The sequence below is a fragment of the Diabrotica virgifera genome, chromosome 6 (assembly GCF_917563875.1).
Source record: "Diabrotica virgifera virgifera chromosome 6, PGI_DIABVI_V3a".
Lineage (NCBI taxonomy): Eukaryota > Metazoa > Arthropoda > Insecta > Coleoptera > Chrysomelidae > Diabrotica > Diabrotica virgifera.
The window spans coordinates 252,424,297-252,440,260 of NC_065448.1; the positions used below are offsets into that span (position 1 = coordinate 252,424,297).

The following is a 15,964-nucleotide window of genomic DNA, read 5'->3' on the forward strand; positions in this document are numbered from 1 at the left end:
CTCGATTAGTTGATAATCATGTTTTTTACTAATTAAAATAAAAAAGGTCGTAGAAAAAGTATAGGATTATACTCGCACGTAATGGCTATTATTCACTCTGATGAATTACGACACTCGCCTTCGGCTCGTGCCGCAAACTTCATCATCGTGAGTAATAGCCATCATTACATGATGAAGCTCGTTGAATAATATACTATTATCTGCGGTTTATATACAACTAATATACTAAAAGTGCACTACTTGAACCTTACTTCAGTCCGTGAGTAATGACCCGTGAGTAATGAAGTATTCCTCACGGGTAAAGTATTGGGTGTTATTATCTATTCATATTTCCCCTCTAAATAGTAAATTATTATGTAAGTATAAAAATGCCCAAGGAAATAGCCTCAAAACAACATTATTTTTTATGTTGTTCTTTTGTGTTAACATATTAATGTTTATATCCCAACAACGTTTTTTTTATTTATTAATATACCTAAATCACTTAAATATTTTTCCACAAATCTGTTAGTATTTGTAAATGTACTGTTTTACCAAACCCTAACTGATTTCAACACCATAGTGTCAACACACGCTAGCTTCTGTAAACGTACTGTTATTCCAAACCCTAACTGATTTCAACACCGCAGCACACCGTGGTGTCAACACGCGCTAGCATTTGTAAATGTACTGTTTTTCCAAACCCTAACTGATTTCAACACCCTGGTGTCTACACACGCTAGCATCTGTAAATATGCTTCCGGGGCAACTCCGAATTGCATGAACATTTGGATTTAGGTTCTACTTACCCTCCACTTCATAGTTGAAATTGTGCCGTTGGTTCTTGGGGGGTGACAGTCACCCCGCCTTGGGGGTGAAAAAACATACGTTCTAGATAAGACCGGAAATGGATAAATTGACTGATTTTAAGCAACTTTTGTTCTATAGAGTTTTTTACATAAGTCAATACTTTTCGAGTTCTTTGCTATTGAAAATGTTGATTTTTCGACAAAAAAACTACGTTTTCAGACGGTTTTTGCAAATAACTCAAAAAGTAAATATTTTATCGAAAAAAATATCCTTAGCAAAATTGTAGCTTATAAAAAACCCAAAAAAATGGTGTATCAGAAAAGTCTATCAATCAAACAAAAACAAAGTTGTAGCTCATGAAAAATACGTTCTTATTCGTCTAATTCCAAATCGAATATTTCAAGGTGAAATCACCGAAAAATTAAGCACTTTTCGGGAAAAATCCATTTAAACTTTTTTAAAGTGTTTATAAAAAGCTTTGTTTTAATTGTTAACAAAAGTTTTAGCATTAAAAATAAGCGAGTTACTCTCAAAATAAAGTTGGCCCTCTTTTTTTTTGTAAAAAATCATGAAAATCTCGCCGTGTTTAGCTCCCCAAATGAAATTAATCTCTACCGCTTTACAAACAATTTACTTACCTATCTATTTTTTATATAATCTGTTAGTGTCACCGGTTTAAAGTGTTCATTTTTGAAAGGGTATTAATTGAGAAAGCTTGAATGGGTCACTAATCACGACTGTATGCAAATTTTGAACAGCCATATCTTAACCAATTTTTGTCTTACGGAGAAACAAAATGAAACTAGCATATTTATAATAGCAAAACCTACATTTTTTTACTCTTTAAGATTTTTCTTATCACTAATACTTTTTAAGTTATTTTGAAAAAATGAAATTTTTCAAAAATTTTTAGAAATTTTTTTTTACTATAAAACCAAATGTTTTTAAAAATAAGCACTTCAAACCAATCAAACTTACAAATCATATAAACAATACACATACAGTTAAAATAGATGGTAAAGCCAAACGATTAATTTCATTTAGGGTGCTAAATAGAGGGAGGTTTTCACGATTTTTTTTACCAAAAAAAAGGGGCCTTTTTTTTTCAGTGTAACTGGTTTATTTTTGATGCTGTTAACTTTTGTAAAAAAACAAATAATAAGCTTTTTTTCGATACTTTAAAAATGTTACTAAGGTTTTCCCGAAAAACGCTTCTTTCTTCGGTGATTTCGCCTTGAATTATTCGATTTGGAATTAGACGAATAAGAACGTATTTTTCATGAGCTACAACTTTGCTTCTACTCAATTTGTAGACTTTACCGGTACACCATTTTTTTCGTTTTTTTTTATAGGCTACACTTTTGCTAAAAATATTTTTTTCGATCAAATATTTACTTTTTGAGTTATTTGGGAAAAACGGTCTGAAAACGTAGTTTTTTGTCGAAAAATCAACATTTTAAATCGCGAATAACTCGACAAGTATTGACTTACGTAAAAAACTTTATAGAACAAAAGGTGTTTAAAATAAGTCAATTTATCCATTTCCGGCTTTATTTTAAACTCGCGTTTTTCACCCCCCGAGAAGGGGTAAATGTCACCCCCAAGTAAAAGCAACCAACGGCACAAATTCAACTTTGAAGTGGAGGGTAAGTAGAACCTAAATCCAAATTTTCATGCAATTCGGAGTTGCCCCTGGAAATTACACTCCAAAACGGTCATTTATTGGGCTATAAACGATTCCAGTGACTTTTTCACTGCAGACGAAAAATGTAACAATTTTTAAAATGATTTTTCCTTCAGGTGTTACTGCTAAGAGATCTACTAAAACTTTTATATTCAATTTTACAGCTATTATAAAACAATAAATACAATTTACTGTTTTAGTTAAGAATAACCACAATTTTACGTTAAAATTACAAATAGGTATATTTGACGTTTCCACTTCAGAAATCGAATTATTTCGATATTTAATTGCGAATAAACCACTTATTGTGGTTTTTATTCCCAACTAAAATAGTAAATTGCACATATGGCACAAGAAAATAGCTTCAGAACAATATCCATAAATAAAATATGAAATAATGACAATATTTTTCTAATATTGTTCAGTAGTTTAGTTTTTTCCGATAATAATATATACTTATAAACTGGATGATGTCATACCTGTTTTAGTGATTAGTTACTTATCGTTTTTATCACAAAACTCGTCAGTGATGTAATTGTGGGGCGCTTCATAAACAATTCCATTATCAAATAAATGCAAATTTGGTTAGAAGTAGCTACTACAGGAATTAGTACCTCTGTTGCAATCAAATTGATACCTCAGTTGAATAAAATACTTTTTATCGCCAACCGTTACTAAAGTCATTCATTATTGTACTCATTTGCCGCCATTTGCGGCAATAAAGTAACACTTTATTGTACTGAAAGAAGCATTTTATTTTACCTGCCGCGATTAATCAAATTAACTGAGATTGAATGTAAGCGGTCGATGGCAGTAATCGATTATTTATTTGAGTGAACTTAAAATTTATTTACGATAATTATTAAAAATATTGTACAAAATTTGCGTTATTATTAATTAAATTTATGTCAGAAAGTGAAATTCTGTAGTATTTTGCAATTATATTCATAAAACATTAATCGAAACTTTACAGATTTAGTAATTAGGTACCTATTCAATATTGATTACTTGAACAACTATCGATTAAACATCGAAATCGGCCATCATGCAAAAGCATTCTGTCATCGTCATTACTGTCATACGAAATTTTTATTTCGTCTAAAATTAATAAAATTCTTAAATCTTTGTTTTGTATTAATGCAAATATATTATGAAATAGTGTTTTTGTTAATTCGATTATACTGGGTTGGGATAAAGTATGGAACCAAGCAAATATCTTTGAAACGAAAAGAACAATATTTATGAAACTGCATGCAAGTACAGTGACGCAAAAGGCATCTGTTGCCATATTTTTTGTTACTATTCCACTTCCGGTTTCACCGGAAATACCCCTAACTTTTTTAATTTAAATGGGACACCCTATATATTTTTGCGGATTTTAAAAGACCTTGTTATTTTTAATTCATACATACCAAATTTGGTAGAGAAAATTTGTTAAAAAGTGTCTGTAGATAATTTTTTATATTAATCCAACGTAATAGGAAATAAACGAGTACCATCTATACCAGCGATACTCAACCTTTTTCTTTCCTGGTCCACATAGTATCTATTGCCACAGCTTGCGGGCCGCAATCAAGATGAAATAGTATACTTATTGGGAAACGGAAATGGTGAATAGGGGTAAATGAGGCGTTTCTAGACATACTAAATTTCGTGCTCCACCGACTTTATAACCGAGTTACAAAAGGTGTTTTATCGACTTTGCCCATTTCTTTCTGGGCCCATAACTTTAGAACCACCTTGTATATTTTGATATTTGGTACACACATGATATTTTGATATTTGGTACACACATGTCACATTTAGAACCCAAACCACCAAACTACTAATCACAAGAAAAATCCAGGTCCGGATTAAACAAAATTATAAGTCCATTTTGACCTTGAAACAACATCCTGTATATTGAAATTTTCAAAACCCATTTGCACATTTGAAAAAAGCTTTAATGGAGCTTCCATTTTTTGCGCAGACAATTCAATGACTTTAATTTTGAAATTACATATGTCGAAATTTTAAAAAAAACTCGGAACTTTCAAAACAAAAATTTTGATATAATTTCAAAATTAATGTCATTAAATTGTCTGCGCAAAAAATTGAAGCGAGCAATTAAACTTAGTTTTTGTGCTCTTTTCAAATGTGCCGACGAATTTTGAAAATGTTAATATACAGAGTGTTGTTTCAAAGTCACAATTATTTTAAAATTTTTTTGTTAATCCGGACCTGAACTTTTCTTGTGATTACTAAATGGGTCGTTGCAATGTTGTAAATAAGTATTTTTAAAATGAGTATTTGTTCATTAACTTCAATAATCTTGCTTTAATCAGAGTTTTGAAAAATTTCAATATAATTTAAAATAAAAGTCATTCAATTGTCTGCCTCACTCCCAAACACCCTCAAACACATCGGCTCACTATAAAATAATTTGAAAAAGCACGTGAAATTTGCCAAATAATTTGATCACAGGGCCCTTTAGTTAGTCTTTGGGCCGCATAAAAAACGCTAGGGGGCCGCATGCGGCCCGCGGGCCGCAGGTTGAGTATCACTGATCTACACTGTAGACTAAAATTGTTGTTTACATGCACTGCATGACTTATTTGAATTTAGTATAGTAGGTAAAACTGTTACTGAACTAATTGACAGAAATAAGTTGTATTAAAAATGGTTCAGTTAAGTGGAAAAGATCGTATTGAAATATTAATGATAATAGGTTATGGTGAATTTTCATTTTTTGGAAGTAAATTTTCCAAATCCATGGATTGGACGTAGAGGATTCATAGAGTGGCCCGCTCGTTCTCCGGACCTTAACCCGTTAGATTTTTTTCTTTGGGTTATCTAAAATTACGTGTTTATGTTAGGCGACCAACATGCTTGCAGGATTTGAGACAAAGAATAATAATTGATGAATGTGAACTAATACGTGGAGAAATCTTGCAAAAAGTGACTCACGAATTTATTTATAGCCTTGCACGTTGTCAGGAGGTGAACAGCAAACATTTTCAACATTTGAAATTATTTTTTTTTATTTTTAATAGGTATCATTGGTATAACGTAAATAAATTAATCTATTTTTTAACTGTAAAGAGATTTATTTCTTGTTTTAATAGTTTTTTCTTCCAAACTTGGTATGTATGAATTAAAAATAACAAGTTCTTTTAAAATCTGCAAAAATATACAGGGTGTCCCATTTAAAGTAAATAAGTTAAGGGTATTTCCGGTGAAACCGGAAGTGGAGTAGTCACAAAAAATATGGCATCAGATGCCTTTTGCGTCACTGTACTTGCATGCAAAGTTTCATAAATATTGTTCTTTGCTTGGTTCCACACTTTATCCCAACTCTGTATATAGGACGGTGACAGATATTAATGATAATTTGTTAGCAAATATATTTATTTAGATTTTCTACTATTCGTCAAGGGAAAAGCAACTGCGCTGCGGAAGGCTTCACTTCATAAACAATAACGTAACTATTAACGGTATTTCTAATTTTTGGTATTTTATTTTAAGTGTTAAAATTGATTTAATATTTAAATAAAAATACGATTAAATTGTTTAAAATATATTTATTTCTTTGAAATTATAATAATAGAAATGTAACGTCTTACGTGCGTACCAAGTACACACACTCTTTTTTCATTAGGATGTAATTAAGTAAGTTTTAATGTTTTTTATGATTGGCGATAAAATTTTGTATGCACCACGTCAGTAAAGACTCTTTATCGAACTCGTCTGTTATTCACCTCGCTCGCTAACGTTTGCTCTGCTCATATCAGACTCGTTCCATAAAGAGTAACTTTACTGACTTGGTACATAAATAACTATTTTTATATAAACCAAATATGTACCTACTTTTAGATTTTACGCTTGATATTCTTCTTTATGTGACATCTCCTCTACGAAGGTCGGCAACCATCATGGCTATTAGCACTTTCGATATCGCTGCTCTAAAGGGATCAGCAGAAGTGCAGTTAAACCAAGCTCTCATATTGTTTAATCAGGATATGCGTCTTCTTCCGCGACTCCTTCTACCCTGTATTCTTCCTTGTATTATTAATTGCAACAAGTTATAACCCTCGCCCCCATGACATGTCCTAGATCTGCAGTTTTCTAACTGTAATTGTATTTAAAACCTCTCTTTTCCCATTCTTCTCAACACTTCCCATAAAATAATACGGACAACACGTAGCATATCAGAAGTCTTATTTTTAAAGAAATTGTAATATCCCTGCTACAGATTACTTTTTTCAGTTTATTGAAAACATTTCTTGTCTATCCTATTCTAGCTTTAATCTCTTCCGTGTATTCATTTTCATTTAATTATTGTACCCAGATATTTATATTCTTCAACTTCTAGAAAATATTCTATGATTATTTTTCGTAAAAGTAACATTTTTCATACTTATTTGTTTTCTTCATCGTCATAATTTTTTTAAATTTCTAAGTATGAATTTATTATTTTCTATTTTAAATAACCAATAGATAAACATGTTCCTTTACTAAGGTTCATATTATGTCAGTATTTCCGGTTTAAAAATACGTATTATCGAATGGTTGGTTTTAACAGAACATACAGCCATTTTTTGTGAATGGCATTTTTAAATAGGAATTATGTTATCATTTTCCAGGTATAATAATCTTATTTACTAAGAATCTTACTCCATGATTCATAAGATGATTTCATATAAATATTATAATTTTCAATGTTAATTTCCGGGCAGAACTATATCATATATTATTGTTTGTCAACGTGAATGATTTTCTTTATGTATTTCTTTGTTGTATTTTTCACACAAGACGTCACCTCCCTACGGTGTCGCTATATCAGTGTGGTATCACAGCCAGTTTGTAAAGGGTTTGTATTCGAACTGAATGGCTTATACTATTTTTTTACAGCATCAATAGATGTTCGTTTAAAAATAAGGAAAAAAACTGTATATACCCTATTCCACGTACATACGCCTGTTTTGGATTACTTCGACAACAAATATTTTACTGTGCAAAATAAGAATAACGAAAGTAAATTGCAAATTACTTTGTTGTTTATTGGAATAATTATTAGCGCCATTTACTTTCGTACTTCTTATGTTGCACAGTAAAATATTCGTTGCCGAAGTAATCCAAAACAGGCGTATGTTCGTGGAATGGCCCATACCCTTTCACATCAATAATCTTACATTCCATTTGACAGAATAGTCTAAATACTGTTCTTATTTCTGGAATTAATGCATTACTAAGAAGAAACTATTCATATCCATGAAATGAATCATATGCAACAAAATAAAACATCTTAAGAGCGTATGCCCAAAATTTCGGGCCAATGCTTTTTAATTGCATTCATTTTTTTTTTTCGAATCATGGGCTTCTTAATAGCTTCAGTTTCTGTGAGTAGGAAAGGGGCGTAATATAAAAAATATTTCGTGAATAATGTCGATAAGTATGCAAAGATACAGTGGAAGAACTGTATAAACTATTCCACGTCGTCGTCTGACGTCAATTTCCATACTACAAAATGATAAAACTATCGTAAATAGAAAGCAGTTTATTTTTAATTAAGCGTTTTTTAAAATGGTTTATTTCGTTGTAAATTATTGAATAGATTAATATATTATTTAGGACCATTATAAATTATAAATAGGTTTCCATATTGTCCCCGTTTAATTTATTCTCATAGGAACATCTGTGTGTTTCAAGAATTACTAATTTATTATTTCCAATTTCGAAAACTTGAATCGAAGAAACACTGGCGTAACCTCGAAGGGATCCCACCTACTACAACATTTATGTATTTTAAAGTAAGAAAAATAATACTCAGTGGCGCTCATACAAGTAAGGGGCCGTTCAAGTATTACGTAACGCAGGTTGGGGGGCAAAAATCTTCAAAAATCGCGTTACGTAATACTTGAACACTCCCTAATGGTCTGACTTTTTTTAACGGAACGCCACTGAGATATTTCAAATAAAAAATAATTTCTCAATCGCTCGTTCAATTTGTGACAAAAAAAATCTATCCTGCCTAATTTTATAAACGCCGTTTTTACAAAAAAAAACATCTTAATGCGTTAAGGGGGGGGTAGGGTTTGAAATCAACATATCAAGCACATTTTTGTGAGTTTTTTTTTTCGAAGCTATGGTACAATTATTTTATTTTTAAATTAAATAAACATATTAAGTACGATTCAAAGAATATTTAGAAAAAAAATCAATCCAAAATATTGAAAAGTAAGCCATTGGTGACAAATTTTGACAGGCAGCTCACAAAAAAATGGATTTTGCGGTGGACATCAGAACTCGTCACTAGATCATACGAAACAAAAAATTCAAAAAAATTTAATTAGCTTATGAGTTTCACGAGGTCACAACGTCGAGTTTTTTTATTTTTAATGATTTTTGAATTTTTGGTATCACCAAGAAATCAAAAGAATGAAATTTTTGGTAAAAATTTTGTGATAATCAACAGATTTATTATTGTTGAACAAAAAATAAGCAAAAAAAGAAAAATATCTCGAACGTTGTTACCTCATGAAATGACTCAAGAAAATCTGTGCAAAATATCAGGTAGATCGGCCGAGTAGTTTTTCAGTTACAATGTCCACCGAATTTGGAAAAGCAGTTTTGAGAAAAATGCATTTAAAGTTTTGACAACTGCATCTTCATCTTCTTATTTGTCTGTAAAATCGTAAAGTGATGCACATTGAAAAATGTTTTTTGAATCGAGGAGTAATCTACAAAAGAGAAGGCGAACAGTTGTTTAACGTTTCTCACTACGCTCCGGCGTGCTGGCGCGAAGCCGCGGCATAGGGATATTCAACACGCTGTCCCTCTGGTAATTTTACTCCGATTATTTTGAAATTTTCAGAGAGTATTCTTGAAAGTATACATTTTTTTGAAATAATAAAAAAAATTAAATATTTCAAACCATACCCCCCCCCTTAATGAAGTAAGAGAGCATCTATAGATAAATATAATTTATTCATTATATTGCGTAATCATTCTTCTTCATTATTAAGTTCAATAATATCTTCCTGTTTAGGACCCAGTCCTTCAATTGGATTCCATCTCAAGCCATAATTGTCGATTCTAGAATGAAATAATAACTTGAATCATTAAATACATACACTACTCCAAGAAATTAACGCACCACCTTAAAAATGGATCATTCTTGATGTCTCGAATTTCCTAAACCTGTTGTCCGATTTAAGTTATTTTTTTTTAATGTTATAGCCATATTCTTTAACAATTTCGATGTAATAATATTGTTGCTAGACGGGTAAATTATCATTGTATACCGGGTGTACCAATCAAACTGTTATTTTCTCCTCAAAGTTCACCAAACCCTGTGGAATATTCTAGCATTTATAAAATACTGAAATTAAAGCGAAACTGTAGCCTCAGGTTTTCTTAATATTATGTTTTTTGATTCATTTCCTTATGTTGGATAATAAAAATGTTAGGTACTTTAACAACTAGACTTGTTTTTCGTCAATACAGGGTGTTTCTAAATAAGTGCGACAAATTTGAAGGGGTAATTTTCAATTGATGGAATCGATTTAATCGACATTTAAAAAAACTAATTACAAGTCGCCAGCTTTAAAAAGCTCTAGCTCCCTTAGCGTGTGCTCACTACGGAGACCAAAGGATGGTATCCTAGCCTAGAGCATAGTATCCTACTCTTCATATTCGTGAATTCGGCCATTCAAAATAATGCATTAATACAGGTAAAATAAATACATTATTTTAAATGCGAGAATTCACGAATATGAAGAGTATGATACCATGCTCTAGGCTAGGATACCATCCTTTGGTCTCCGTAGTGAGCAAACCCTTTTAGAAATCATTTTCGGACCATATTTTCGAAAATTTCAGGTCTTCGTCAGGAGAGTTTCTGGACACCCTGTATAAAATTGAAAAATTGGTGTCGGCAAATACCGCACAAAAATGACAAATAGCAATTTACTTTATGGCGAATATCCAGTAGGGATATCATGCGACGAACAATAAATACAATTTTGTCATGATTCGAGCGAGCATTTAGATCGCGATAAAACTAAAATAGAAAGCCAAATTTGAACATCTAATTACCATTACCCACATTAAAACGTTAGAATTTTTGGCGCATAGGTGTATTTTTAGATCCAAAACAAGAATGACTAATCAATATTGTAAGTAAACGCTTTTAAAAATATACTCGTCGACTCGTCACTTTAATAAAAGTTACAGTTCAGTCAATCGAGAAAAGAAAGCGATACAAATTGACACAGCAGCAATTTAATAATGGGATACAGATCTATCACCTGGTGTTGACAATCACAATATTTTGTAAAATGCAAGAAATTCATTTTAATACGAGGGCGGGTCAATAGGTTTTGAATTTTTTGAATGACTCACAAGTTTTTATATAAAAACCTAATTTAATTTTTAACTTGTCCCCTTTAAGTTCTAACACTTAGTTCAATGTTTCTTCAAATTTTTTTATTCCTTCCGAAAAATATGATTTGTGGAAGTCATCAAAATATTGTTTGTGAGATGATCTCATCAGAGTTAAATTTCTTTCCGTCGAGCATTCTTTTAAGATTGGGAATAAGAAATAGTCACTCGGGGCTAATTCTGGAGAATGAGATGGATGAGGGAGCAATTCGTAGCCTAATTCATAGATTTTTGCCATAGGAACTGCACATATGTGCACTCTTCTAGTGGAAAAGAACTTTTTTTTTGACCAAATGCGGTCGTTTTTTTTTTAATTTTTCATTGAATCGACCCGATAAGTTGTTAATATTCGCCATTGATTGTTTTCGCCTATTGAAAGTAGTCAATGTGGATTCAACGAAAACGCTATATTCGTTGGTGGATTATACCGGGTGCATCCCAAAAAACTGTCGACATGACTTCATTGGCAGACAAACCCACCTTTGTCTACTTTGGTGCTGATTCGCCCCGTGTAACACACTGTTTTGATTGCTATTTGGTCTCCGTTATGTTGTAGTGGATACAAGTTTCGTCCACGGTTACGAAACGGCGCAAAAACTCGTACATATTGTGGCTGAACAACGCCAAATATTCCTGCAAAATTGTCACACGATTGCGTTTGTGGTCGATTGTGAGCAAAATCGGCACCCATCTTGCACAAAGCTTTCTCATACCCAAGTGATCATTCAAAATTGAAATCACGGTGAATTTTTTTCAATTGTTTCGGACGTAGATACCTCAATTGGGCGCTCAGAACCTTCGGCATCTTCCTTACTTGTACGGCCACATCAAATTCAGTAAACCGCTTCTTTACCATGAAAATGGAGGGTGTAGAGTTCCCATAAAATGTATCAAGCTTCGCCTTGGTTTGAGTAATGGTTTTTTTTCGCAAAAAATAATGCCCGAACACATAGAATTCACTTTTTACTATTTTCTTCTTAAAACAAGCGATAGTCTGCTATCGACGGCTGCCAAACACGAGACTAAATGACGCTATGACGCAGCTTGTTGGAATTTAGAGCGAAGTCAAATGAAAGTTGCCTGTTGACAGGAGCAGTGTTGCCATAGAGGCGGGAAATTCAAAAAGTCACGGACTATCGATTGTACCTGTCGATGTAAATTGTTGTATTATGTACTTCATCTGCTAAATGAAGTTCTATTGGTTTTCATATACAGTATGTCCCTGTAAGTTGTATCCATATGGCAAACTTTTTTATTATTAATTTTACGAAAAAAAGTCATTCTTCATAAAAAGCTCTGCATGGTCCCAAAACCTAAGATTCAACCATCAGATATAAAATTTTATGAATATTATACGAGGTATGTCAAAAAGTTTGAATTTCACTCAAGAGTAAAGTAGCTTTATTTTTCACAAAATTGAAAATTGCTATTATGAAAAGTTGTATGGAATTGAAAACTACATTCTAGTATGCAATTACGTCCTTCTAATTGAAATTTTTTTTGAAAAATTATGGATAACTAACATTATTTTCAGTTATTTCAATTCTGATAACTCTTTTATTATTAATTTTACGAAAAAAAGTGATTCTTAATAAAAAGTTCTGCATGGTCTGAAACCTAAAATACAACCATCCTATGTCAAATTTTTCAATTTTATACAAGGTATGTCAAAAAACATGGATTTTGCTCAAGAGTAAAATACCTTTATTTTTCACAATATCGAAAATTGTTATTATGAAAAGTTATTAAGAATTAAAAACCATGTTTCAGTATGTAATTATATCTTTCTTATTGAAATATTTTGAACTATAAAGGTACTTTACTTTTGATCTAAATTTAGCTTTTTTGACACACCTCGTATAAAATTGACATAAGATGGTTGTATTTTAGGTTTTAGAGTATTTTAGACCAAGCAGAACTTTTTATTACGAATCACTTTTTTCGTAAAATTTATAATAAAAGAGTTATTAGAATTAAAATTACTGAAAATAATGTTAGTTATCCATAATTTTTCAAAAAAAAAAATTTTTTCGATTAGAAGGATGTAATTGCATATTAGAATATAGTTTTTAATTCCAAACAACTTTTCATAATAGCAATTTTCAATATTGTGAAAAATAAAGCTACTTTACTCTTGAGTGAAATTCAAACTTTTTGACATACCTCGTATAATATTCAAAAAATTTTATATCTGATGGTTGAATCTTAGGTTTTGGACCATGCAGAGCTTTTTATGAAGAATAACTTTTTTTCGTAAAATTAATAATAAAAAAGTTTTCCATATGGATACAACTTACAGGGACATACTGTATTAAGGCATTAAGGTATTATGATACATCATCATCATCATCATCAGCCCATAGTCGTCCACTGCTGAACATAGGCCTCCTCGAAAAACTTCCATTCAGATCTATCCTGCGCTGCTGCAATCCAGTTGGTACAAATCCTCTTTATGTCGTCAGTCCATCTTGTGGGTGGTCTTCCCGGGTTTCGTCTATCCGCTCTCGGTCTCCATTCCAAGATTTTTTTGGTCCACCTATCATCTTTCATTCTAGCGACGTGTCCTGCCCACTTCCATTTAATTTTGGCTATGTGTTTTATTATGTCTTCTACACCACTTCTTCTACGAATTTCTTCGTTTCTTACCCTATCTCTTAACGTTATGCCCAACAATGATCTTTCCATTCTACGTTGCGTCACTTGTAGTTTTCGTGCAGATGTCCTTGTTAGGGTAAGTGTCTCTGCGCCATATGTAAGAACAGGCAGGACACATTGATTAAAAGCTCTTCTTTTTAAGCTGATAGGTATATCACCTTTAAAAATATCACGTAGTCTTCCATATGCTGCCCATCCCAGAGTTATTCTTCTTAGCAGCTCAGCAGTTTGATTGTCTCTGCTAATTTTTACCGTATGTCCAAGGTATATGTAGCTGTCAACAACTTCAATTTCGACGTCTTCTACCTTTAAAGGATGGCTCGGAACTAAATTCGTCATCATTTTGGTCTTTTGGTAATTAATATTTAGACCTACTTTACGTGCTGCATTGCGGAGTTCATTCAACATATCATTGGCAGTTTTTAGGTCATCTGAAATCAGAACAATATCATCTGCGAATCGTAGATGACTGAGCATCTCACCATCGATATTTATTCCTTTATTTTCCCATTCCAGTGATTTCAAAGCATGTTCAAGTACAGTAATGAACAACTTAGGCGACATAGTATCTCCCTGTCGAATACCTCTCCTGATATATATCTTATTGGTAGGACCGTGCAGATTTATAGTTGTTGTAGCATTTCTGTATATATTTTCTATAATATTGGTGTACCTATGATCAATTCGACACTCTTCCAATGCCTTAAGTAGTGCGGGTAATTCGATAGTATCAAACGCTTTATGGAAGTCTATAAACGTTAGAACTAGAGGTCTATTATATTCAATTGATTTTTCAATCAAGACTTTGAGGCACTGTAGGTGGTCATTTGTACCGTAGTTGGGGCGAAAACCAGCCTGTTCTTTTGGTTGGTACAGCTCAAATTTTGCTTCCAATCGATTGGTTATTATTCTGGTGTACAGTTTGTATAAATGGTTGAGTAGAGAAATTGGCCTGTAATTCTCTAGGTTCATGTTGTCACCCTTCTTATGCATAAGAATTGTAATTGAGTTATTCCAAGCTATAGGAATTTTTTGGCTATACAAGCAGAGATTGAAGAGGTCTTGTATTTTTTTCAGAAGAGAAGTTCCGCCAAGTTTTATAGCTTCTGTAACTATTCCATCATCTCCCGGAGCCTTGTTGTTTTTCATTTTTTGGAGTGCATATCGTATATTTCATATTATGATACATATACTTTTGGAAAAGTTTTAGTTATGTAATTGAAGTTGTTTCTCGGTAAGTTTTTTAACTAAATTTGTTAAAATTTTTGTTTCTAGGTAACGGCACGATCGATTTCCCAGAATTTTTAACGATGATGGCACGTAAAATGAAAGATACCGATAGTGAGGAAGAAATTCGTGAAGCATTCCGAGTGTTCGACAAAGACGGCAATGGTTTCATCTCAGCAGCAGAATTGCGCCACGTCATGACCAACTTGGGTGAAAAATTGACAGACGAAGAAGTCGATGAAATGATTCGGGAGGCCGATATCGATGGTGATGGTCAAGTCAATTACGAAGGTAACTCTTTTAACTTTTAAGTCAGCTAAATCTAGTTAGAATGTCCCCGTAGTTTTCTAGTACATCTTTATAATGAGAAGTCATTGTAAATAGATCCAGTTGGATAACTCCTTGTAGTTCAATTCGTAGGTTGTTCACGACTATTCACGGCCAAGACTTAAAATCTTAATCCGGGATCCGATGGAGTGTGGCGCGGCACTCTTCAGTAAGGTTCACATGCACCGAATTGGCATAGAGCGATCGGCTCGGCTAAGAGCAATCGGAAGATTTTGCTATGCATGTAAATAAATGACCCACCGCGCACCGCTCGACAGTCGAACGTTCTCAAGCGGTGCGCGGTGACTCATTTATTTACATGCATAGCAAAATCTGCCGATTGCTCTTAGCCGAACCGATCGCTCTATGCCGATTCGGTGCGTGGCCTGCTTTAGTTTACGTCGGCAAAAAGAAATAGAAAATATAAAGTGAAAAGAAAATAGAGCATAATTGGCGCTCCACGTTACTTTGAAATTAATAAATATTTCTGTATATCTACATATAAGCGAGGTTCCTACAGCCTCTGCATCTTCTCGCATTTCGACCGCCATCGTTTTCCGTCCATCCATTCGTCTTCTTTGATGGCTTTATCTCTCACGATGTGCCATATTTACACTGGAATAAACAGTATTTGTCCTCCCTCTAATATGTTCATTCCTGATGTGATCTGTTTTGGATATACCACACGCTCTCTAGATAATCCATTTCTACTACTTCTATTCTTTTTCTATCTTTTTTCGTGATCTGCCAAACTTCTGCCCTATAAGTCATAATAGGCTCTATCAAGGTACGATAGATGGTCAATTTCGTTTTTTGTTTTATATCTTTAGCTTTAGACCATAGTAGAGAGCTTAGAATATT

General features: G+C 32.7%; 1 protein-coding gene across 2 annotated transcripts in view; it reads left to right on the forward strand.

The window, feature by feature from the left end:
* The window catches only part of LOC114338273 (calmodulin), an 82,385-nt gene that overhangs the window by 36,978 nt on the left and 29,443 nt on the right, over positions 1–15,964 (forward strand). For both annotated transcript variants that reach the window (XM_028288875.2, XM_028288870.2), the window contains exon 3: positions 14,825–15,067. In XM_028288875.2, the coding sequence (XP_028144676.1) occupies positions 14,825–15,067 (243 nt within the window). The remainder of the gene's footprint in view (positions 1–14,824; positions 15,068–15,964) is intronic.